Raw genomic sequence first — 26,366 nt, forward strand, 5'->3', positions numbered from 1 at the left:
GTTACAGTGCAATTAGCGTTCTGCTGTACGAATACAATCTACACGTTCAGACAAAACACATGCACTGCAGATCTATTCTGGCTACTTCTGATAACATAATTAAGCAGGTTCCCTGGAGTGAATAAGAAGTCTCTTCTGTTGGGTTTATTGCTGAAATCGATTTATTGATTTTCTGAGGCACTCCATTATCATTGCATACTCATATATTTCTAATTTTACTGTCTTAGTGCATATTTAAACCTAGACTATACAGGCATCAAACTTCTAGATGGAATGCAAGTGTAGAAACTTCAAGCACTCTGAGTTCAGGATCAGTGTTGCAGTAGTAATGCACCGTGAAGCATTGCTGTGATGTCCATAAAAAAAAAAGTAACAATTTTTTGTGGAAACTATTACTGTGTTTGTCTTGACGATACAAAACACATTTCTTGCTTTACAGAATACAACAATTCTTTCATCAAATTAAAAATTCACACTTTTTTTCAAATAAAAATCACATATCCTTCATTTCTAAAAATAGATAAACATGCAAAAATCAACATCAGGTTACTCCACAGCATTTAGGAATGAAATTCCACACATTGTTTCACAAAAACAAGTATTACAGGACATCAAACCTTTCATTATTCAAGTTCTTTTTTCATACTTCACCTTTCTCATGAAAATAAAAGTATATTGATATCTGAAAATCAAGCAAGTATTACAATTTGTTGTAGTCTTTGAACGCAAACTGTGTCCGATCCATCGTTCCTCTCATTAAAGAAGCTCCAGTTTTAGGGACTCTGTGTTGATTTTTCTCTCTGCCGTGTCTTTTGTGGAATCAGCTGCTTCAGTAACAGCCATCTTTCCAGGCTTCATCAGCGATGGGAGCACACGGTTTGGTCATCCCCAGTGATCTGCTACGGAGAAAAGGTAACCTCAGTTACACAGAGCTTTCTCGATTGCTACGAATGCAGTGTATCTGGGGAGCGTTTCCCGAAACAGATGTCTAATCGGTTAAATAGCAGAGGTTATGACGTCATTAGTCAATGTTGTTGAACTAATGTGGTTCAAACGACGGAGATGCGACCGTGTTCAGGAAACAGTGACTAGCTAGTTCATCAGACTGTGGTGGTTAATGAGCGAGTTCCGTCGCTGATCGTGACTCACCTCCTGGGCGGCTGTGGAAGTCTGCCTCTGGACGAAGGTGAAGCGGGCGTCGAGCCTCTTCCTGGCGTTTGCCGGGCGACAGCAGCGGTCCTGGAGCCGGAGTATGACGCCCTATTGTTGGGGCCGGGCGACTGCACCCTCCTCAGCCCTCCCTGGGCACTCGCTGGCCCTTTGGCCTGCTGTCGCAGCGCAGACACAGAGCTGACGGAGCTCGGGGCTTTCATGGGAGCGCGCAGATAGAGAGGGGACTGGCCATCAGCCCTCATCCTCACAGATGATGCACCTACAAGAGCAGCCAATCACAAACACTCCTGTCAAATCCACAGCAACTGAAAATACACAAGACGATGCATTTTACCCAACAGTTTAAATTTTACAAAAAGTGTGAGAGACTTTCACACTGACAAAAATCCAAGAAACCGATTCAGAATCACTAGACTTTATTCTGCCCAGTGCAGAACGATTCTAAATGTGTTTCCAAAATGCTCCTACAAATGATTTCGAAAACGTCCTTATGCATAAAAAAATGTTTCTGAATGCATCCCTTTTTTACAGTCATCTTAAATTGAAGAGCAACAATCTGCAGAACACCCACAAAAATCCCTAATGGTTCAGAAGTACAGCGCTGGGCAAGAAAACCGAGAGAGAGAGAGATTCCAGGAATTCACAAACATACTGATCTAATTCAGTAATGCAATTATGACAAAGCAGTTAATATGATTTGTGCCTTTAATAAATGCGTATTTAACACGATTCTGTGCATGTCTATTTCAATAATGTTGACTAATTTTAATTTACTGGTATGAGCGCAGAAAGTTTGTAAAAAGTTTTCTTCAGTTGGCGTTCACAAGAACATTTCACATCAGTTTTTCCCCTAATAAACCCTGATCTGTTCCTCACTTTTGACGAGGATCTGAAAGATGTCTAGTTTGTGGTGAAATACTCAAGAAAAGCTGGATGCCATCTGATGAACAAGCTTCTGGCCAAGGAAACGGTCTCAAAGCGAGTGACTGAAGAAGTCATTCCCTGAGAAAAACCTTGGGCGACCTCCAGGAGAGACTGGTGTGTGTAAAAGATCTTATTCTCCGCACTCAATCAGGCTAGGAAACGTGATAACACACAGCAGCCCCAGGATATCCAGAGAGAAGAGCAGGATGAAAGACTCCTCTTAGGATTGCACTGAAAGATCAGAGCCTAATATTGTGCACAATAACACTGCAATGGCACTCTTGTTTGGTTCAAAACCAAGCTCCCACAGGACACGAGCTGTAGGCTGAAACTAACCCACTTTCACGTCACATAACTATTAGTAACAGAGATGAAATCAAACTACACCTCTGTTATTGAGTGCCACAGGGATGATGTCATTTTGAAGGCAAAAATATGGAAAGGAGTTTAGCATTTTAGCACATCTGCTTCCAAGTCAATGGCTTTTTTTAATTGGGCTTTTGGTTAAATGTTTAAATCATGGTCTGTGAACTCAAGCTCATTTTATTTTATGACATACACCAGTAAATCCCCCTTGTGATTTTTTTTTTTTAAAGCTTTTACTTGCCTTGAAAAAGGCTGTTGCTTACTGGGATAACAGAGGTTTGAAGGGACATTAAACGTCTTAACACCAAACAGGTCTCATTAACTCACTAGTCCACTTTTAGGAGTTTAAAGGCCAAAGTATACGTCTGCTTTTACGCATACATGAATTTCATCACCAGAATAAGTATGTGCATTCTGTATGCGCACCATCCCAGTTTTGTAACTGTGCGTAGTTTGTATGCACAGGTCACACATGCGCATTGCTTTGGTTTTGCACTAATCAGTTGTTCCACAAGGGGCAGCACTGGTCCGGGACGATATTTCACATTAGAAAATGAATCAAAAGACAACAACAGATGACTGTGCATTGACAAACGCTTGTGTAAGAGTTATGAGAGAGCCACAACTATAGTTTAAATGAGTATATTTTCATCGGTTATAATGTCTGGACAAAAACAGAGCAGACGCTGGAGAAAGACGACGCTTTCTAGAGCACGTGTGTCGACTACCCTAACCTCAAATGGACTATACTTTGAAAGGCTACGTGTACACACAAAAAAATAAAAGACGTATACTTAGGTCTTAATGCTGGTGACACTGAAGTCATGTGACTCTGGTGTTCTTTTATAGCCTGCATTTAGCATTTTTATTTCTGGCAATTGTACTTAGGCTTCAAAGTACATCAAAGTTGTGCTCATTTGTGAATAGCACTGGGTAAAAATGATTGATTTCTTGATATTAATAGATTCTCATTTTTACAGAACTATTGATTCTTAAATCCCAAGAATCGATTAGTCTAGCGTGTTCACAGTTAACAAACGGAACATTGTAGCACATTTAATTCGCAAAGCTTTATGATTTGTTACTTTTGATATGAAAGGGTCTCAGATTTCACATTCTTACCATTTTATTACAGTATTCAAACAATAAATGGTGTTTTGGTGCTAATTAATGTGGAGCGAAAGATCAGTGTATTGCCTCAGGTGCACGTGAACTGATCATCTCCACCGCTTTCATGCAGTTACAGCACAAAATAAACATGAATGAATATCTGAAGATATGATAAAAGACAGACTACAACTTGCTGAAATCCGTATCCTGTCTCATGTAAACGCTCAATCAGTGTTTCAACCGCGGAAAGACATTGTAATAACTTGTAAACAATATATGAAACGTCACATTTACTTCAGAAAAAAAAAAAAAACATAAAAAAAAAACTTGTTAGTCAGATAGAGAAATTAACTCTCTACATAGGAACATTTTGCTAAATATATGCACCATTTAATATATTAACTATAATTTTTACTGTTCTTCAATGTTTGTTTGAATAAATCCATCATGTTTTTATGACGGCCACCATTTAAATGTTTAAACGAATTGGAGTAGAAATAAAATCATTACGGCTGGTAAGCGATTAAATTTTTTTAGATTAATTAATCGCAAATTAATCGCACATCAAATTTGGCTGAGAAATTACTCCCGAAAGATCATTTAAAGTCATTGTTGTGTAAAGCATCAAACAGACATTACAAAAAGTAGCTGAAGCAAGAAATATTTTGTTTGATAAAATTTATTACATATACTCTTTTTTTAAACGATGACTAAATTGTCATTTTTGGGTGGATGAACTATACTTTGAATAATTAATTTTATTAATTTTATGGAAAATATATATTTTTTAATGAAATGATACTCCACCAGTAGGTGGTGGTAAATGTCTTAATCATTAAGTCGTTCAGTCATTTATTCGTTCATTCGATTCATTCAGGAGTGAAGTAAATGGTTCTTTTGAATGGTCCATTGAATCATTTGTCTTGAAGCGGATCATCACCATCAGACCGATCGGTGCATGACATCAAAGTACCGCGAGAGATATAGAGAGCAGACCTTATTTTATATGGTAATTAATTAATCTAATGAACGTGTTAAATCACCAGACCTAATAATTATGTAATGGTTACTATTATACAAAATTTCACTGAGTGTAATTTAAGTATTTGTATATAAATCAGCTCATTTTAACCTTTAATATTATAGTAATGCAGTACCGACTGACTCTTTCTGATTTTCAGAAGTATGTGAATTTCACGGCACAGACTCTTGACGACTGAAGACAACGTTATTGTGGGTCTGTTATTGTAGGGACATGAACAAAACTGTGATTGGCTGTGACATGTCTGTCAGAAGCCTCTTAAGCCAGTGAAAGCTGCGATCGAGTCCAGATCTTCTGCTGTCAATCTGAATGTCCGGCTGCACACGGCTTGAGTAACAGTGACACTAACTTGTGAGCTAGCCTACAATAATCCATCTTCGCTGCAGGCTCCATTAAAGACATGATAGAGCGGCTCAAACTATCAGTTCTACAGGTTTTAGGAACAGCCTAACGGCGTGAGAGAGAGAGAGAGAGAGAGAGAGAGAGGATGGGACGGGAGGAGAAACTGACCCAGCAGTGTATTGTCAGTTCAACAATGGTTCAGAGTGAAGGAGTGATCACACACACACACACACACACACACACACACACCTGTGCACGGGGTTGTGGACGCTGGTGATTTTAAAAGAGAGTGTGTTAAAGGGATAGTTCACCCAAAAATTAAAATTCTGTCATTAGTTACTCACCCTCAAGTCGTTCCCAAACCCGTAAGTCCTTTGTTCATCTTCAGAACACAAGTTAAGATATCGGAGGATCAGAGAGCTCTCGGATTTCATCAAAAATATCTAATTTTGTTTTCCGAACATGAAGGTCTTACGGGTTTGGAACGACATGAAGGCGAGTAATTAATGACAGAATTTTCACTTTTGGGTGACCTATCCCTTTAAAGACACATCATCTTGGTTCTGAGTACTGAAGAGAGGTAAAGGAGCGGGGTACCAACCTGTGGGGGACTGGGGCAGACGGGACGAGCGGCTGGCTGAGCTCTGTAGGTTAGCCTCCATGCTGCGGCTGTTTCTGAGCGCCTCCAGAGACTGCAGGCTGCTGCGCGGGGTCAGGTTAGGCATGCTGTGCCTGAGCTCCTCTGAAACCACACACACGGCCTGCTTTACACACTCACAACACTCGCATGCAGAGTCCTCTCCTCTCCAGATGAGTGCAGTCAGCATTAAAGGGGTCGCTATTACGCAGGGTCCACCTATAAGGTTCATCCTGAATTAAACGGGCAGTGTTTTTGTTTCAGAGCCTTCATGACTTCTGAACATCTCTTCTTTCAAATTCAATCTAATCGTTGATGTGGTGAGACCGATCGCTGTTCTTGGTGTAAACGGGGCTTAACAATAAATTGGATCAGTGCGGCTCATAAAAAAGTGACAGGGGGCTGGTTTTGTGGTCCAGGGTCACACATTTGAATGTTTTAGAGCAAAAAATGTCATTAGCTAACTTCAGAAACATAATGTAAAGATTTGCATGATCCCTTCACATTATAATTCTTTGTTCTACAACACAGCATTACTGTCACTGGATGATCAGTGCCTCCATTACTTAGTTCATCAGTCAGCATCACAATCAGTTCTGTTGAACAAGTAATTTGTTTGATTTCATGTGTGATGGACAGGGGCCTACCCTCACTCTTGGGCCCCGGGCCCTGCAGCGAGCGGCGGGACATGCGTGGGCGGCTGTACTCGGCCAGTGTGCTGGGCGACAGGCAGCGGGGCGAGCCGTGGGGCGAGGGAGAGTAGCGCTGGAGCCGCTGCGGCAGAGAGCAGCACTCGTCCTCCTCGTCCTCCTGACTGTAGGAGTCCAGCTCCTGGTCGCTGTTGGTGCTTCGACGCAGAGACTGCAGGGAGGCCGAGGAGCTGCGGCGCGAGGCCGAGGTAGAGGCGTAGTCCTGCCGGAGACCTGAAAAATCACAACTGTTATCTTATAATAATAATAATGTTTTCTTGTTTGAGTGGTACTGGTAGAAATTTACGGGAAATTCGAGCATGCTGCAGCATCATCATGTCACTTCTGTAAACATAACGATTGAGTCCCGGCTAACAGGCTAGAGAAGGATCGTTTATAGCCTTTTCTCACTGCAGCTGGAATAATTACATTTATCATGAGATCCCTAGTGCACAGTTTGATGGACACAGCTCGAAGGCTCAAAAAAAAAAAAAAAAAAAAAAAAAAAAAAAAAGGTGTTACAGAAAAAAAAATATAGATATATCTATGAAAATCTACAAATTTTAAGTCCAATTAGTGAGAGAAGACTAATGCTGTGTTCCAATTCACATACTATCCATCCTAAATAGTATTCAAAATTAGAATTAGTGTGTCCCAAATTGTATTATGCCCACTGTGCTTTGGAGGATGATTCATTTTCAAACTACAAACACAAATAAATAAAAAATAATAATAAATAAGTAAAAACAAACATGGCAGATATGCAAGACCAACAGTTAATTATAGAGGTTCGATAAAGGCATTTGTAACCTAACGAAAAAAAATATATATTCAGTGTTACCTGCAATGTATTTAATCTGCAACATAACACTGACCTTTTATGTAGATACGTTTGGTTGTTAACTTTTAAATGTGTCATTATCATAGACTGTATAAAACATGGACGTAGTGTCCGTGACGTCACCCGTAGACTCCTGAAGAGCGTTTCTGAAGCTCAAAGTGTGCAGAGCGGGCCGTCATCATCTTGACAGCGCGTCACCGCGAGACTCTCCCGGATAATCGAAAATGGGCAAAAAGGCGGGAGCTGGTTGCTGAAGCCACGCCCACCTAGCGCAATGGCATTCTCAACAGCGGAATCCACCTGTCACTCAAATGACCACGCCCTTAATTATGCAGAACTTTAAGGCTTAATATAATTTAATCGGATGAGTTATAAAAAAAAAAAAATTCACCCCCCTCACAGTTGTCATGAAGGGCAAAATTATATATATACAGTAGACCAAAATCATTTTTGAACCAGGCTGTAAACATGTTTTTTTTGCTGCTGTAAAGTTGGTCATTTTAACATGAGGAGTCTATGGGACTGACTCCCTTCTGCAGCCAGTCGATGAATTACAGTTTTAGTCACTTCCGTGTTGGCTTCAAGAGAGACCGCGGGCGGTGGCCGCTCGGTCATTATGCAAACACACGAGGAGTGTCAGCATGAAAGACATGCAACTGGCAGATCAACGTGCCTCTTCATTTCTCTCCAATAAGGACTGACACAGCATGATTGACAGGGCAGTTACAATGGTGACAGGATGACCACAGCTAAGCAACAGAGCGGTGCATTAAAGATGCAAGGCATACCAGTGTGCTGGCTTCAGGAAACTCAGAGAGGTGTCATTTTTGACAATTTTCCTTGAAGCTACTGTCTTTCATCCTTAATATTAAACAGCACTTTCTAAATGTGAGGTGTTTGAGCAAAAATTGATATTCAACAGGAAGAATGTCAGGCAGGGTTTTATTTTGTACATCAGGAAATGCCTGGTCAAACAGTACGGGCCTTACAAACGCAATGTTTGTCAAATAATGAAACTTCTGAGCTTTTTTTAATAGTTACACAACAGACTCAACACACAATACACAAATAACAGCAGTCTACAGTTTGCCTGAACCACTGTCAGATCTTGCTGTTGAAGCAGAGTTTAAAACAAACAAAGGACATTCAAGAACAGAAAGCATGTCCACATGCCACATTTATTTGCATTTGGCGTGAGCAGTAAAACCTCTCGCGGTCTGGATTCGTGTCAGGTGAACAATACTCACTCTCCTCCTGCAGACGAGCCATTATCTGGACATCAGTCAGGTCCTGAAGCTTGTAGCCCATGGAGATGGAGTCATCCGAGGTGCTTAACTCGCTGTCGACAGACGACTGTGAGCTGAGAGCCGAGGGGACGCCAGTGTAACCTGTGAACAACAGAACACACACTCAACAACAGCAAAACTGATGACCATAAAGAGAGGTTACACTGTATTTTAAGGTGTGCTTGTTACAGTGTGATTATATATTTAAGTACTGAGTAATGTTAATTTGCTACATGTTCTCACTATATGGTTAGAGTTAGGATTAGGGTTTGCTTAGGGCTACTTGCATGTAATTAGGGCTGAGCGATATGAGCTAAAATTCATATCTCAGTATTTTTTGGCTGATTTGCGGTATACAGTATATATCTCAGTATTTTGTATTTGGATTAAACAAACAAAAGTGAATGTAACCATGTAGGCATATATTTTGTGTAAGAAAAGGGTTAAAATCACTTTACATTCTAACATTGCAATCTAAAAACAAAAATAATGCTTTTAAAGCAGAAGTTTAATTTACTAAACTAAAAATAAAAATAATAAAAAAGCAGACTAATTGAGTAAAAAGGCTATTTTAATTACCCCATTACAGTCAAAGAGCAATGGAACATATTACCAGATTTAGTCCAACGCTTCTTAACTTTTATTTTTTCCCCACTAAATAAATGTTATTTCACTAAATGTTTAGATTTTATAAAATCATCGGCCGATACTCTGAATTTTTGGTATCAGATTGGATCAGTTCTGAAAAAATGGTATCGGTGCATCCCTAATTAAAATAGTAATCACATGCAACATGCGTAACAAGGACACCTTAAAATAAAGTGTTACCTAAAAAAAACTGTCAACAAATGTGATTATTGATTAATTGCGTCTGCACACAGTGCACAGAAATGCCAGTCACGTAACTTTAAATTGGTGAATAACACATTTCTACAGACAAAATTAATCAGAATAAAAAAAAAAACATTAAAAACAAAAAAAAAAAAATTTCCAATTAATGTAGTCAGGGTTCCCACAGCTTGGTTAACTTCAAATTCAAGGACCTTTCAAGGACTCTCCAGGTCCAATACCCTCAAATTCAAGGACCTAATGTGGGAACACATTTCAAGTGAGAGCAAGGTTACATTGTGTTACCTTGTAAGATACACTGTTACAGTTTTCACAACTATGCAAAAAAGCTTTTTTTTCTTTTTTTCCATTTATTTTTGGCTATATGACAGAGATCTGATATTCTAGTATTTCTGTTTTGCATAAAACTGAAGAATATTCGGTACCTCCTATACTGTACTCTAAAATGATCTGATATCAACTTTTGCATGGATTTTATTGGAAAGAGCTTAGGCTCACGTAACTAGAACTAGGGCTGTCAGTCGATAACATTTTTTTAATCTAATTAATTACATGATGTTTCGATTAATTAATTTAAACAGCAATTAATCGCAAAATAAATTTGACTGTGAAAATAAACAAAAGATTATTTAAAGCTATTTTCGTGTTAAATGAGAAGGTATCAAGTAGACATTACAAATTGTAGCTTCCAAAATATTTGATCTGATTCAACATAAAATTTATAACACGTAAACATTTAGGCTACAACGGCCAAACATAAACTATGGAACATAAAAGAAGATCCTTTGAGAAACATCTCAGTATTTTGTTCATACAATGAAAGTCACTGGAAATCAAAACAGCTTTGTTACCAACAGTCTTCAAAATACCTTCTTTTATGTTCCACAAAACAAAGCAAGTCATTCAGAACAAAATAAATAATAACAGAATTAAATTTTATCACTACAAAAATAAAACAAAAGACATAATAATAAACATAAATATTATCACTACAAAAAAAATTATACTCTAAATAAGAAACAATGCTGCTATGAATTTAAAGGTAAAGTTTTCTGCAAAACTGAGCAAAAACATAATATTGTGTTTAAAATATAACAATATTAACTTCTTATATACTGAACTGTTGTTTAAAATCACATTTAAACTCGTGATATTCAGGACAGAAACAGCACTGCTCTGATATTGCTCTCGCTGCTCGTGTGATATCGCTTATCATATGATATAAATATGAGACAAACTCATACAGGGGCATTTTTTACCCTAATATCTTGCGGTTTAGGGCATAACTGCATTTATGGAGTTGTTGCCCTGCAATATGGAATTTTTCAAGAAAACATCTTGCACAAAATAAATTCAAGCACTTTCAAGGACCTGTATCTATGTATGTTTATTTTGAAAAACTTTCCAGGGCCTTGAAATGTATTTGTTTTAGATTCACAAACTTTCAAGGATTTCAAGGACCCGTGGGAACCCTGACAGTCCACATACTGAAGAAACAATAACTGTGTTTTTATATTTGTATATTGTTAAAAGTGCAAACACTGGGCAGGATGTAAAATAAGTGTAAATATTTTGAATGAATGCAGAACAAATATGGCAAATATTAATTGATTAAATAGATTGATTAACCAGTTATCATAATAATCATTAGTTGCAGCCCTAGTTCAATTCTTTGAACATTATTGTGGTTTAAAACATCAGATGAGCAGCAAAACCATTTCATCTGTAGAGGTTATTACAAACATCCAAAAGCGGATGTAGTTACTCGTGACTTCAGCACACACTGCACACCAAACAGGTTTTTAAACACACAAAAACACACAGATGAAGACAACGCCAGAGAAGTGTGCCAGCCAGAAATGTTTGCCAGGCACCTCATGCATGAAATCTGATCCTGTCTTCTGTAGGGCTGGGCAAAAAATAGATTTTTCACTTAATTGTCTTTTTAAATGACGTCGATGCGATATCAATTCTCAAAAGTCGCGAATCGATCTTTTCCGATATTTATTTCTGCAAACATTTAAAAGAAGATCTGATTAATGTGAATCTTCATTAGTCTTCTCCACCAGATGTCACGCTCTTATTTACCTGCGCGACATTACAACAGAAAGCCTGTCACAATAGCCGCTTTTCCACTGCCGGGCCAGTGCTTAAAACGGTCAAGGCGGGGCTAACAGCCTCGGACCTGTAGCACTCACTACAGCGTCACTAAAACCCGCCCTTTACACGCCTCTCAGGAACACGTCACACAACCCCATCATTCACCAACAAAGAGAAGTTATCAGAAAACTAATGAAAAATAAGTCACTGGAACTAGCGCGATCACAAAACGAACACGATAAAAGCTGCAGCTTGTTTGCATGCTTTGTTATTTTTTTAAAAATCCAAATGCATCTACTATAAAATAAAAAACATGATACATTGATCATAATTAATTTATCAGGATTTAAAAATTAGTCACACAGAAATAAAGCATGATATATATATATCCTGCTTATTCAGTCGAGTCAGTTCTGTTTATTTGTAGTCACATACATCACATTTAGAAAGAATTATCATTTCTATATTTTGATAAAAGCTCCCGAACATAAACCATTATTATATTTTAATGACATAGGCTACGCGGAGCTAAACTCTCGAGACGAGAATTATGACAGATAAAATATGTAACTAAATAAATACACGATTGTGATAGAGAATAAGAAGCTGACGTCTGATTTCTTCAAGTGGTAGCATTTATCATGTTTACCATGTTACTTTAATGCCTAGCGTGGAGTCTTTTGCATCGCTTATAAATATTTCTGCCTCATATGATGATTATAATCCACATCGGATCAAGTTATTTCAAACACACGCTTCTGATTGAAAGTGAGTTTTGAGCTCAACTTATTTTTAAAAGTGTTTAATGTTGATGTTAAAGCTGTTATCGTTCTGATATGAACGGCGCTGACACTCTCCAGACGCGGAGAAACTCCGCCTTTGTTCATAACCACTCCTCTAGCCCCAGCTGGCCCGCTTTGGCCCAACGTTTTCGTCGGGCCAGAAAACCCTGGCCGTTGGCCCCGAGGAAGCCCCGACGAGGCACGATCAAGCGCCGGAAGTGACAGTGGAAACGCGACAGGCCCTGGCACGCACTAGCACGCCCGCTTTTCCCCAGACAGTGGAAACGCGGCTATTCAGTGCTTATCATGCCGGAGATACTGTTGGCAAGAACCAAGAACAAAGCAATATGATTTGCAATGCTCAGGTAAAATTATATAGTTACACTGCAAATCTGTGGAAGCATTTGGCATCACGCATAAGGTGCCATAATTTCCACAATGAATGAATGAAAACAGTTTTTTTTACACAAGCGCGGACGACGCTCGCGGTGTTTTCAGTCTCTGTCGTCTCACTATGATGATATGAACACACAAATTTCATCCCCAGCTGCTTTGAGAGTCACTTCATTAGCATTTTACTGTTAAATCTGACAAAACTACCGTCATATCACATACACAGCAGCTGCAAGCTCCTCACGGCAACCCGTCAAAATAAAAGTTTAGTTTAAACGGGAAGAAACTGTCAGAGATATAGTACTATTTAGCAGTCTAACAACAGTGCTACTACTGCTGCTACTACTAATAAATATTAATAAATCTTTATTTTTAAAGGAATAATCACATTTGTTTTCTTTTTAATTTTAACAGTAAACCTCTGTTGTGCAGCACTGTTTGCCAAAAAATAAAAGGGTTTTTCATTTGATTAGGATAAATTTAATTGTTTTATGCCTTCATCTGATTACCAGAAAACTTAAGAAGAACATTTTATATGGCCCTATAAACATAAAAGAAAAAGTTTAAAATACAAGCCTGTGCCTCTTAATTTCTTTTTATAAATTCACCATTTGTAAACTGATGATTACAATTCATAAACTAAAAATAACATAAAAAAAAAAAGAAATATAATCGAACCAAGAATCAAAAAAAAAATAGAGAATCGAACCAAAAATCGAATCGAATACCCAGCCCTAGTCATCTGCTTTGTGTCCTGAACACGTACAGTCACAGCCGCTCGGTCCACACCAGTGTGTGTGTGTGTGTGTGTGTGTGTGTGTGTGTGTGTGTGTGATGCACAGTGGATGGGGTTAATGCCATACCTGAGCTGTCAGAGGTTAGTAGTGTTTTGTTAGTTGATTTGAGGTACCCAGCAGACGAGGACGAGACGCCAGCCTCACTGGACTGAGATGGACTACTGTACACGTTCTTCCATCTAGACGCTACAAAACACAACAATCAAACAATATCAAACAACACATTGTTCAAAACTCCCATCACCTTCACTTTCTCCTGTGAAACACAAAAGAGGTTTTGAAAAACGTCTCAGTATTTAGTTTTTGACATTTCTTCAGAATAGCTTCTTTTATGTTCCACAGAAGAGTAGCAGTAGTATAGGTCTTTACTGAATGCCATGTTAGTATCTTACGCTATTTTCATGCCAAGAACAATTTAAAACATACAAGTATAACAAATACCATAAAAGTGTCCCACAGAAGAAAGAATGTGACATGAACAAGAGGGTGAGCAAACGACGAGTGCGTTGGTGAACTAATCCTCCATTTGGCTTTTCACATGCACACATTTCTATTTGATGAACAGTGAACATCATTAACAGTCAGCAGTAGACTTCAAAGACTTGACAGAGCAAATATCACAACAGAGAAAGAAACGCAATAATGTCGACTAAACAAATACGCATTCTGATACTTTCAGCAAGAAATGATCCAGTAATGGTATTTTATAAATGCTTCTGTAGTTCAGCGAGGTGTTAAAGCGCTCTGACTTACAGTACAGGTCAAAAGTTTGGAAACATTACTATTTTTAATGTTTTTGAAAGAAGTTTCTTCTGCTCATCAAGCCTGCATTTATTTGATCAAAAATACAGAAAAAAATTTAATATTGTGATATATTATTACAATTTAAAATAATTGTTTTTAAATGTGTTATACTTTAAATTATAATTTATTTCTTTGATGCAAAGCTGAATTTTTAGGATCATTATCACATGATCCTTTAGAAATCATTCTAATATGATGATTCATTATCAAAGTTGGAAACAGTTCTGCTGCTTAATATTTTTTCAGAACATGTGATACTTAAATGATACTTTGAAAAAAAAAAAAAAAAAAAAAAAAGAAGCTATGTTTTTAAAATATAAATATTTTGTAATAACAATATACACTACTGGTCAGTAATTTGGGGTCAGTAGTTTTTTTTTTCCTTTTTTTTTAAATAAAATCAATACTTTTATTCAGCAAGGATGTGTTAAATTGATAAAAAGTGATAGTAAAGAAAATATATTATTAGAATATATATTATTAGAATTTTTTTTTTATTTTGAATAAATGCAGTTCTTTTAACCTTTTATTCATCAAATATATTAGACAGCAGAACTGTTTCCAACACTCATAATAAATCAGAATATTAGAATGATTTCTAAATGATCATGTGATAGACTGGATGTTACATGTGACACTGAAGGCTGGAGTAATGATGCTGAAAATTCAGCTTTGCATCACAGGAATAAATTATTTTTTTTAAAGTATATTCAAATAGAAAACTATTATTTTAAGCTGTAATAATATTTCACAATATTACTGTTTTTTTCTGTATTTTTGATCAAATAAATGCAGGCTTGATGAGCAGAAGAAACTTCTTTCAAAAACATTAAAAATAGTAATGTTTCCAAACTTTTGACCTGTACTATAAATCTAAATCATTCAGTCATTCTGTATCCATGTGCATACAATAAACATCAGTTACATCATAAAATACTGTTTCTATTGCACCTGAATGTATTCACAAATCTCGTAAAGTTTCCCTACTTTGGTCTAGCCGGTTGATGAGCGTCCGGCAGGCGACCTCCGTCTCTGGACTGGGATGATCGAGAACTTTTCGACACCATTTGAGCGGCGATTCAGGCCCCAGTTCAGCCGCAACCTGCTTCTTTGGTGAAACGTACAACCTAAAGAGAGGAAATAAAGACACACAGAACCTGTCACTGAAATCAGTCATGTAAATACTGTAAATACTGTAAATACTATTACGTTATTATATTGTGTTGTTTGAGATTGTGCATTTACAGCATGTCTCTCAGTAAGGTGTTATAGAGCTCCACATGACGCTGGACTCCTGAAGAAAGTGCTTCTGGTGTCTGCAGTGTTTCATCACCAAGACTTACACCAACGTTCTACCCATAAAAACAGCACACCTGAACTTCCTGTTCCTCTACATGACTGCTGCTCAAATGTAAATAGAAGGGGAATCAAACGGTCTTCTTTGTGGGATGAACAGTGTTTACTGGAACAAACGCTTGAAGCATCCATCCATTATGAGCTGCCTTGTCAATAAATGCTGCTCTGATGGAGCCCGCTCTCTCTAAGACAGACACAACAAACATTACTTTCCTTTAGAAAGAAAATAACATTGGCTAATGATTCCTGATCCTATTTGAAAGAAGAGACTGGAGCGCTCACTCATTTTAAAGACTGTCAGCATTTAAAGTATTATACGTCTCTTTCAATGCCATTAAGTCAGAAAGCATGAAAACAAGACAAGACGGCACTTCTGCATATTTAATTCTGGACCACTAGCATGATCATCAAATGGAAAAGCAAAACTAATGACTGTTTATCAACAGGTTTCCCAAACACTCCTCCAGTCAAACAGATAATAATAATAATAATAATAAAAAAAAAAAAAAAAAAAATAAAAACAAAAAAAATAATAATAATAATAATAATAACACTAGAGATTTTATGCCGCCTTAACAGAAGGGACAGACTGACTAAACCTATAGACAGGCATCTTCAGTGTTTAACAGTCTCTGCGAACATCTTACCAGCATTTAGGGCTGTCAGAAAAATAAAAATAGAATTTAAAATATTCGTCAAATTTAAAATAAAAATCCACATTCACATAGAATTTTAGGTGTGCGTCAGGCAGCATTATCAGCATTAGAAAGTTATGTAAAATGAATGCAAGTTCAACTTAAAAAAAAAATGTCGAGACTTTATGGCGGTTTTTCCCCAACCCACTGCATCTCATGTTTTTAAATAAAAAAAAGGTACTCTTTGTGACTGGTTTTCGGTCCTTTGTATAGGACTGCACGATATATCGAAATTACTGAAATATCGCAATTGTAAATATTGCAATATGCATATCGCAAGGGCGTGCGATGTCTGAATCATTTTATTAATAGGCTACTTAAATCAAAACATTGTAAAAGGTCAAAGTTTTAGTTTGACGCATATAGCAGAGAATTGCTTGACGTTAAAAAGAGTTATTAAGTGCAAAGAATTGCAGAAGACAACTCTTTTGCTGTCTGACTCACACCTGAAGAGCACGCACAAGCCGCTTCTCGCACAGCGTCTGTTCAGTTCTGCTGCACACATGCAAAGCGCACACACACACACACAGAGACACGTTTCAGACGGCGTGTGAACACGGAGTTGATTCGTCTTTCGTTACGCATCTCCTCCTACAGACACATACACACAGAATTATGTCAACAGTACCTGTCTCGATGATCATTCTCGTAAACGCAGTCGGTTATGTTTTAAATGAATGTAAACAGCGGAGAAAGAAATCGGATGTGTATCATTATAATGGATCCGAGCGGTCGATTTAAAAGGACAGCAGACTATAAATACGTGCTGCTGAATATGTCGCTAATGTTAATCAAACAACAAAACAGCTATAACAAAGATTAATCAAAATTTTATTCATACAGTGAACACAATGCAGTGTTATTTTACACTTAAGCATTAAATTTCTGTACCTGAATACTATTGTTTATTTTATCTACGCTTGTAAATTGTAAATTCCTTTTTTATTTTTTTACCGACTGTTCACTTGTCTTTAATCATGTTTGAACTTTCTCAGACCATAGTTTTTGCTGTGATATATGAAGAAGCACTTAAAGTGTATGGATAGAAAAGTTACAATGATATAAAATTAGTGCCTTTTTTTTTATTGACATTTTCTGATTTGTGACATTACTTTTTATTTACTGCTAAAATACTGCTGGTCACTTTGAGAAGTTATAGCGATTCTTTCTTTTCCAAGAAAAAATGAGAAACAAACTGGTTATATAATTTTCTTAAAATATTTTAAAATATAATTGAAATACATTTTAAACACTTTAAGCGATATCATATTGCATATCGAATATCGCATTTTTTTTTTACAACGTATCACATATCGCATTTTTCTTCAATATCACACAGCCCTACTTTATATTAAACTATACATACATACACACGTGATGCTGTTTTAATTAAGCAACTTAATTATATGTGGGTTACAAAAATTATTTTAAACATTATGCACTTTTTTTTTAAAAGCTAGTTGTATTATTTAATTTCTTTGAAGAAACCTGCATTAGTAATATTTTGCTCTATGCGCCCTCTTGTGGCCTCAGAAGCTAACAGAAATTATGCCTTTTAAATTTGAAAATAACTCAAATATTGATAATATTTATTTAAGCACAAAATTAGTTTTTCAGCCATTTTGACAGCCCTCCCGGCATTTATATTTACATTACGTACCTCACATTCAATAAATATGAGAGACAATGTCAGCAGCATCCCAAACAAAACACCACTCCACAGCTTTATATAACAGATCCTATTAAAAACTGCCCTGGTCACCATCGGGTTCATAACAACCCTCTCCTTTCAGCATTCAGAATGAGCAGTATCACATGAAGCTTAAATCCACCAAAAGCTGCTTACCGCCTCGCCAAACACACCCAGAGCTCCATTAACCTCACGCTACAGATACAGACATATGAAGCGGCTAATCGCTGACCGCTGCAGGATCACTGGCTGGATTATTCTGATGAAAATTAAAGCTGCATTACAGAGATTAGCAGCTTGTTATTATTAATCCCTTTTGGAAATTCTGTAATAATTAAACAAATCAATGCAGAATGAACTAAGCCTACAGCCTAATAATTACATTTATTAAAGTATACTAACAATAAGATCACCCTTTGTATTCATAAACACATTTAAAAACGCAAAATTCATTCTTATTATAAAATAAAAAACAAGTAACAGGGTTTGGTTTAGGGTTACTTGCATGTAATTACGCATAATTAATTGTTATTATAATAGTAAGTGCATGTAACGTGTAAAAAAGGAAACCTTAAAATAAAGTGTTACCCAAATTCCTTTGCGTGTAAACAACATACTTTGTAATAAAGCTCTTTCTGACTTCTGGTTAGGGTTAGATTTAGAAATCCTTCATTTCCACAAAGTGGATTTCTCTTTGCACTGAACCGAGAGAAGAACGCCTCCAGCTCTAACGGGCTTCCACTCTGATTTGAGAGATGCCACTGGACGTCCCATGCAGGGCAAGCCGGAGTGAACTGCTGTGCTAACAGAGTCTCATTATGGCACAGTGGCTCACATAACACTAACAGTCCAGGTCAGGATTTCTGTTCAATACGGTGTTCAATTTAGGTTTGTTTTTCACCAAACCCCAGAACACAAGTCGTATGAGTGAAAGCCTAGTAAAAGGTATAAGTGATACTAAAATTAAAACACAACAGGGTGAATAAATGACGACTTCATTTTCATTTTTGGGTGAACTAATCATTTCGGATGGAATACATTACACGAGATTTGTACAGATTTGCAGTCCGGACGTGTTGATGCTGAAAGTCAGAGCCAGTCTTCAGATACGAGTTGACAGATTTCACAGAAAACTGTGTTGTGTATTAACTGAACAGACTCCGCTTTCTATTTTGAGCTGATTTTAAACCATTGTTTTTATTTGTCATGCATGTAGCAACGAAGCATGTTTCTGTGTGACTTTGTAGTTCTGGGAATGACCTGAATTACTGGCAGTGTGTGTGCCCCTCAGTCATTTAGTGTACGATGCTCAGCTTTCATCTGTAACCATTCTTAAGTGTGCAAGTGCATGATGCCTAGTGATTTAAAATGTGTTCCTATTTTAAAAGTCGTGTAGTGTTCTGCAGCCTTACAGGGTTAGTTCACTTCCAGAATAAAGATTTACTCACCTACGTCATCCAAGATGTTCATGCCTTTCTTTCGCCAGTCAAAAAGAAATTAAAGTTTTTGAGGAAAACATTCTAGGATTTTTCTCCATATAGTGGACTTCAGTGGTGCTCGACGGGTTGAAGATCTGAAGTTTCACTGCAGCTTCAAAGAGCTCTACACGATCCCAGCTGAGGAATAAGGGTCTTATCTAGTGAAAATATGGCCATTTTCTTAAAAAAAAAAACCAAAAAAAAAACCCCTAATTAGATATTTTTTTATGATATGTTCATCTTGCGCTAGCTCGACCTCAAACTTTATGCAGTGACGTGACGTAGGAGGAAGTATCGACCCAGTGTCTACAAAGCGAACGAGCAAAGAAAGTCAAACGCCCTTTACAGTAAAGCTAAAACAACAATGTAGAACGATTTTGAAGTTGGAGGAGAAAATCAGATGGATTATTTCGCCCCACCCAAACTTTTTACCGTGTGTGACCTTTCCAATGTGTTTACACAATATGTCCAGTCACAACGGCACGTCACAGAGCTAGTGCAAGATGGGTTGTGGTTAAGTTTATAAATGTTTGTTTAGTTTTTTAATGGCCAATCGTTTTGCTAGATAAGACCTAGGGTTGTGTCGATAGACGATGTCATGTTAAGACACCACAATGTTAAGCTGACAATGCCAATTTGTTAGGCATCGCCCAACTCTAATAAGACCCTTATTCCTCAGCAGGGATCGTGTATTGCTCTTTGAAGCTGCACTGAAACTGCAATTTGGATCTTCAGCCTGTTGAGCACCATTGAAGTCCAGAGAAAAATGCAGAAAAATTCTGGAATGTTTTCCTTAAAAACTTACTTTCTTTTCAACTGAAGGAAGACAGACTTGAAGATCCTGGATGACATGTAGGTGAGTGAATTATCAGGAGATTTTTATTCTTGAAGCGAACTGATCCTTCAAAGGGTTAATTCACCCACAAATGAAAGTTAGTCCATAAATTACTCACCCTCAAGTCATCCTAGGTGTATGTGTCTTTCTTCTTTCAGAAGAATCCAGGCAGAGTTATATTAAAAATTGTCTTTGATCTTTCAAACGGTTTAATGCCACTCAGCGGGTGCTGCAGTGCTTCAGTCCAAAAGAAGTTACATAAAAAGCGCCCATCCTTAATAAAGTGTCTCACATTGCTCCGGGGGGTGAAGAAAGGCCTCCTGTAGCAAATCAATGCATTTTGTAAGAAAAATGCGCATCGCTGAACTCATACGTCATCCGCCAGGAACTGCTTCCGTTTACAACAGTGAGCACAAGCTAGATTAAATTGATTATTAAGTTTTGAATATGGTTATTTTTCTTACAAAAATGCATCGATTCGCTACAGGAGGACTTTCTTCACCCCCCGGAGCAGTGTGAGACACTTTTTTTTAATGGATGGGCACTTTTTATTTCACTTCTTTTGGACTGAAGCACTGCAGCACCCGCTGAGTGGCATTAAAAAGCTTGAAAGATCAAAGACAGTTTTTAATATAACTCCGTCTTGATTCGTCTGAAAGAATCCTGAACTCTCAAAACTGCTGGCAGAACTTGTGATTACATTACATATTTCAAATCAGCAACAAAATCTGAAATGAACTGCCCCATGAATGTTCTTTCTTATGCTCAAATATCATTAAAAAAGCTTATTTTTCAGGCTAGACCGGCAAATGTGCTTAAGACTGCACATGCACTGTCTGGTCTAGCCTCAGGTTTCTACGGGAACCGCAGCTTCTAACGGCTGCTGCGGTGACGCGATGACTTTACCAATCAGCGACTGACTCTTTCATTTAGAAGGCGGGACTAATCCACCATATAACATGTTCAAAATGTTCAAATAAAGCTTCAAAAAGTTTCATAAAATGGTAAACCTCACATTTCAGCCTTTAACTAAAGAAAAGTGTTAAGACAAAATGATAATTGATTAATAAATTATGTATTTTATCTGCTCCATAAATAATTCTTGATAGCTTATCTGAATTGTGTAAATGTGTAGAATCCACATAAGCTTGTTTTTCATCAACCGGTCAGAATTTACAGCAGGACATGCACATTCAGTCCATTTTTAGTGCAGACAGAAACTGCACACAGACCGAGTGTGAGTGTGACTCTCTGTAAATCCACAGCAGGTGGCGCTGACGAAGCAGCAGAATTACAACTGTTTCCCGTAACCTCCGTGGATAAAGCAGCGTTGTGATTAAGAACAGTACTTTATTAGGTATTAAATGAAGCGAAAATAAAAACAAAATCCCATCGAATCTTTTCTGAAGACAGTCAGAATCTTCAGAGTTAGATTCATATATTTAATTCATCCGTATATTTATTTGTATAACTCCCTTAGCACTCTTCTAAACCCTCTCGTTACATCTCTAGCTACGTGAGATTACAATAAAAAGATGAATAAACCCACCAACTGTCTTCATCCTCGGCCTGAGCGCACATCTCTAAGTCAAGCTCATCCACCTCGTCCAGGCCGGACTGGTCCGTACCCGCATCACTCGCTCCCAGCGTGTCCGACTCACAGAGATCCGGAGACAGACTCGGCTCAAAGCATCCCAGTGTTTGTCCGGAGCCTGAGAATCCGTCCTCCTCCGGCCGCGAGGCCTCGGGCAGCGGAGACATGTCCTCACTGCTGCTGCTGCCCGCCAGGTTCCCAGGAGAAGTGTCCATGGCCCCGTGCAGGGTGTTCATGTTAGTGGAGAGGTCGCTGTTGCCGGCGGCCCCCAGCACGAGTTTGCTGCCTCTGTTGCGCAGGGCTTGATTCTGGACCTCCAGACGGCGCACCAGCTCCTGCAGCTTACGCACCTCCTGCAGCTCCGCCGCGGTCAGACTGGGACCGAACTCCGGCTCCGAGCTGGACATCACCTCGTCTGCTGGCTGGAGGACACTTCCACCATCAGGGACGACCATTCTCCTGTAACGACACAGAGGTTCACGTGTGCGTCAGGCAGAGGAGCGTGCAAAAATAGACAGAAAAACAACGTCTAAGTGCATTTCTCAAAGCTTCTTACTAGGACTTGTTTTATGTACACCAATACATTTACAAATACCTCCAGTTAAGTATCTTGTATTAGTCCCTTACAAAAATTAACCATGGTTTTACTACAAATTAAACCAAAAAAACATGGTTACTGTAGATAAAGCATGTTAACCATGGTTTTGCTGCACTAACCATAGTTTAACCATGTTATTTATAATAAGAATGTTGTTATACAAATAGTAATCAATGTAAAAAAACAACCACACTTTTACTACAATAAATCCATGGTTCATTTTCATAAGGGATAGGCTAGTTGATAAATTAAAAATAATTATTAAATACAAAAACTTTGCAAAAAGTACTGTTTAAGTTTAAACCGTTTTCAACTTTTCAAAAACGACGCAAAATTATTTGATTTCAATAACTCATTTTCTTCATTCACCCTTTTATAGTTATTGTAGAGATGCTCGGGAAAGGTTATATGTAGATCACTTAAACTTGAAGGTTAATAGTGATACACAGAGCAAAACCTGACATACTAGGTTATATTAGATTCATTTCATGCGCTAGTCAATGTTGATCATAACAGCAAAGGCACAGGTTAGCAAAACAAATAAACAAAGCAGCAAACAAATGAGGTTTGTTTGGACTAGCAAGGATATACTTGTAGAAAAAAACAATTGTATCAAGTGAATTAGTCTGTAGACATTAAACAGTGCTAATATCTTAAACCAAAGTGTGTTAAATACCACAGAAATGTTGGGTGTCGTTATTTGCTTCCACATTAAGCTAATAATGTTTCTGTGTCAATAGTAGCGTGTACGCTGAGCTGTTTCCAGTTAACTTAGTACTCGCACAATAATCGACATACCTCTCCTTCCGTCCCGGTTTCTGCAAATAACCGATTTAATGTTTAAATATATATATGTATAAATAAAAAATAAAACTAGATTTAAATAAGTGCCCCGCGGGTTTCTCGCCGCTATGCTTCATTCGCGGTGTTTTGGCGGTGTGTGTGCAGCTAGTTAGCTCGTTTGTGGTGATGGACACCAGTTGAGCCAATCGGATGCGAAGCCCCGCCCACTGCAGTAACGCCACCGACCATATTTGGAGATGTAGCTCCGCCTGCTGGATGACGTCGCTCGGAAGACTGCAGTAACGCGCTCTGTCCAATAGATGGAGGCCCGACACAAACTTCCTCAGCGGCGGTGATGTTTTCAGTTCACGTGCTGTACAGTAGACCGAAATAAATATTTTGCTCACAATAAAATACTAGAGCACCAGTTGCTTGAATATTGCACAGTATACAGTGCGTACTGGCTGCTGCTTACCTCTCTAATAGAATGTGAAACAGCACAATAATTATGCAACAATAAACTCAACAATACTGTGCTACATTTTCTCACATGACCTTACTCGGGTATCTTAGGAGATATCAGTTTGGGACAAGAACAAGAAATGCACCGCATCTCATGCAGAGTCCTCTCTCAGAGAGAGAGAGAGAAAAAAGGGTAGGACAAAAGAAGTCACCTTTTCTAAAGGTACACGTTTGTAGGCTATATGTAGCTGTAGTTATATAGAGCACTTTCTGACACATGTAGTAGGTCTGTGCATACAGAATATTTGCATTCACAGGTCCAAAATAAAAGGAAGTACCTCTATATGTATAACTTTGTGAACTGAATAACAAATATTGCCAATTGTCCTTTTTTTCTGAACTGAAATATACTTTGAATCAAATAAATGCAGGTCAGAAGAGACTTCTTTAAAAAGATTTAAACTCTTACTGTTCAAAAACTTTTGACTGGTGTATTTATTAACCCTTTAAAGCTTGACATGAAATAATAGTCAGAAAAATCTCTCTCTTTTTTTAAATGGAGGTTTATTTAACCTTTAGACAAGAAAGTTTTCATACGTGTTTTTATTGGCTATCATATTTGATTCATCAGGCTTGTATGATATAAGAGAGTAGCTCATGCTCGAGGAGAAGACCAAAACCCAAAATGAGTGCAGATGCTGATATTTAAATGGACAAAATGTGAGATGAAATTCCTGTGCTTGTAATGTGAATTAATGAGCTCTTCATTACAGTAGAGCAGATTCTTACATAAAATGATATAAATATCAGGTGTTACTCTATATCTGCAATAATATATGTATAAAATGATTCAAACATATAATGCAGTGATTGAGAGATGAAGAAATAAAGGCTCCTCAGAAGATGTGAGATGTTCTGGAGGCTTGTGAAGATCATTCCTCCGCTGAGGAACAGTGAAAGTAAAGCTTCTGGAAACAAACGCTCCTCAAAAGATCCTGATGATCAGATTTGAGACTCTAAAACATGATTGATGGAGAATCAAGTAAAGCTGAGCTGCTTCAGTCCAGTAAGAGTTCATCTGGAGATATTACTGCAGTTATTCTGATGTTTACTTGATCAAAATCACTCGAGATCTGACACGAGACGCAGCAGCTGAAGCTGATTACACTAAAAGAGCTCTTATTATAAACACTCTAAACTATCATTCAGACGATAGAACACATGATTGTGTACAACAGGGTTCTCAGAAGAGTTTTGATTTTGTTGATTATTTAGAGGCCTTAGAAATGTGTGAATCAAATATGATACAGCAGACTTTAGAGTTAAATCACCCAATCAGAAATCTGTACTGGATCAGATCATCCAGAACAAAATCAGACTGAACGTCCTCACCGCACCCAGCAGCTTCCTAATTACACTCTCTCTCACACAAAAAAAAAAAACACACACACACACACACTCACACACCCTTAATAAACCCACACTGCAGCGGAGAACAGTCTGTGTCTGATGCCGTGTTTACAACAGAACAACACAGACCAGAGACACACACACACACAACACAATCACACACACACACACAGAGACACACACACACACACACACACACAACACACACAACACAGTCACACCACACACACACACACACACCACACACACACACACACACACACACACACACACCACACAAGAGGCACCACACACACAACACCGCCACACACACACACACCCACACACAACACAACATGCACACACGCACACCACGTGTCTGATGCCGTGTTTGCAGAGTAGCTAAACATATTCCAGGTCTTTTTATCCCAACAATACCTAACTTTAACTGATTTCCAATGATTTCTACCAGGTCTTTTTATTTCATTAATGCCTAACTTTACTGTACTTTGAGTGTTTTCCACTGATTTCTCATCAAAACACTAGTCTCTACATGTTTACGTTCAGCGTGACTGATTTTCTCAGACTCTGATCACATCACATCATCATTCATAATGAAGGAGAAATAATGCATATCATTCACACACATTAAAATCATTCATAATGAAGGAGAAATAATGCATATCATTCACACACATTAAAATGAAAAATAAATAACAGAATTAAAAATAAATAGTATACTTCAAAAGTTCTCTTTATAATATGTTTTTCAAACAAAAACAAGGGTTCTAAATATCAAACACAAAGCTGATTATGTAACATTTAGTGGAATGTTTTTGTTTAAATGCGTTCAACAAACAATACACACCTGAAGACTCAGACCAGCCCTTGTCTTCTGTGTGTGTGTGTGTGTGTGTGTGTGTGTCTCTGTGTGTGTGTGTGTGAGTGTGGCAACAAAATGTCCCCACAAGGATAGTAACACCCGAAATGTTTGATCCCCATGAGGAAAATGGTGTATAAATCATACTAAATTAAATTGTTTTCCCCACTATATTCATGTTTCACAAATCAGTGTTGCCTGTGATTAATTGTTTGCTAAATCATGCATCACTAATACTGTTCCAAGATTGGATAATGTTTCAAACAAACCTCTAAGTGTTAAAGTTAAGCGTGTCGTTCACCCTGCACTGCTTGTGTTACTGTATTAGCTGAAACATAACTGCATTAAAAGCATTTGAACATTATAATGCTTCTGAACTATTAACAACTACTGCACACTAAAAAGAATTCTTTTTCAATAAACCACTACTAAGATGATTTTTCATAAAGCAATGGTCGTAAAACATCTGGA

At 37.8% G+C, this 26,366-nt stretch overlaps 1 protein-coding gene across 5 annotated transcripts; it reads right to left on the reverse strand.

The window, feature by feature from the left end:
• Nucleotides 1-143: 143 nt before the first annotated feature.
• LOC109101706 (SLAIN motif-containing protein-like) lies at nucleotides 144-23,337 on the reverse strand. Of its 5 annotated transcripts, none has more exons than XM_042737857.1 (9): nucleotides 23,180-23,337; nucleotides 21,739-22,242; nucleotides 15,123-15,262; nucleotides 13,398-13,517; nucleotides 8,372-8,512; nucleotides 6,242-6,517; nucleotides 5,559-5,813; nucleotides 1,150-1,432; nucleotides 144-896 (listed from the first exon to the last, which is right to left on the reverse strand). In XM_042737857.1, exons 2-9 carry the CDS (start codon nucleotides 22,236-22,238, stop codon nucleotides 830-832), a joined length of 1,782 nt encoding a protein of 593 aa, XP_042593791.1. In that variant the 5' UTR covers nucleotides 22,239-22,242; nucleotides 23,180-23,337; the 3' UTR covers nucleotides 144-829. The 5 variants fall into 5 exon arrangements, with proteins under 5 accessions (XP_042593791.1, XP_018970656.1, XP_018970655.1 ...); XM_019115111.2 differs by having other exon boundaries at nucleotides 5,559-5,699; nucleotides 23,180-23,336; XM_019115110.2 differs by having other exon boundaries at nucleotides 144-899; nucleotides 5,559-5,699; nucleotides 23,180-23,336.
• Between the last annotated feature and the right edge of the window lie 3,029 nt (nucleotides 23,338-26,366).

Source organism: Cyprinus carpio, chromosome B14, assembly GCF_018340385.1.
Source record: "Cyprinus carpio isolate SPL01 chromosome B14, ASM1834038v1, whole genome shotgun sequence".
Classification (NCBI taxonomy): Eukaryota; Metazoa; Chordata; class Actinopteri; order Cypriniformes; family Cyprinidae; genus Cyprinus; species Cyprinus carpio.

Bases quoted from the DNA above. Each gene is read 5' to 3' on its own strand.
- LOC109101706 (XM_042737856.1), bottom strand. From the start codon at position 22,238: ATGGTCGTCCCTGATGGTGGAAGTGTCCTCCAGCCAGCAGACGAGGTG. The intron at 8,513-13,397 runs GTATGGCATTAA...TGTTGTTCACAG, and splicing joins ACTAACCTCTGACAGCTCAG to GTTACACTGGCGTCCCCTCG. The intron at 1,433-5,558 runs GTTGGTACCCCG...CTGCTCTTGTAG, and splicing joins TCTGCCCCAGTCCCCCACAG to GTGCATCATCTGTGAGGATG.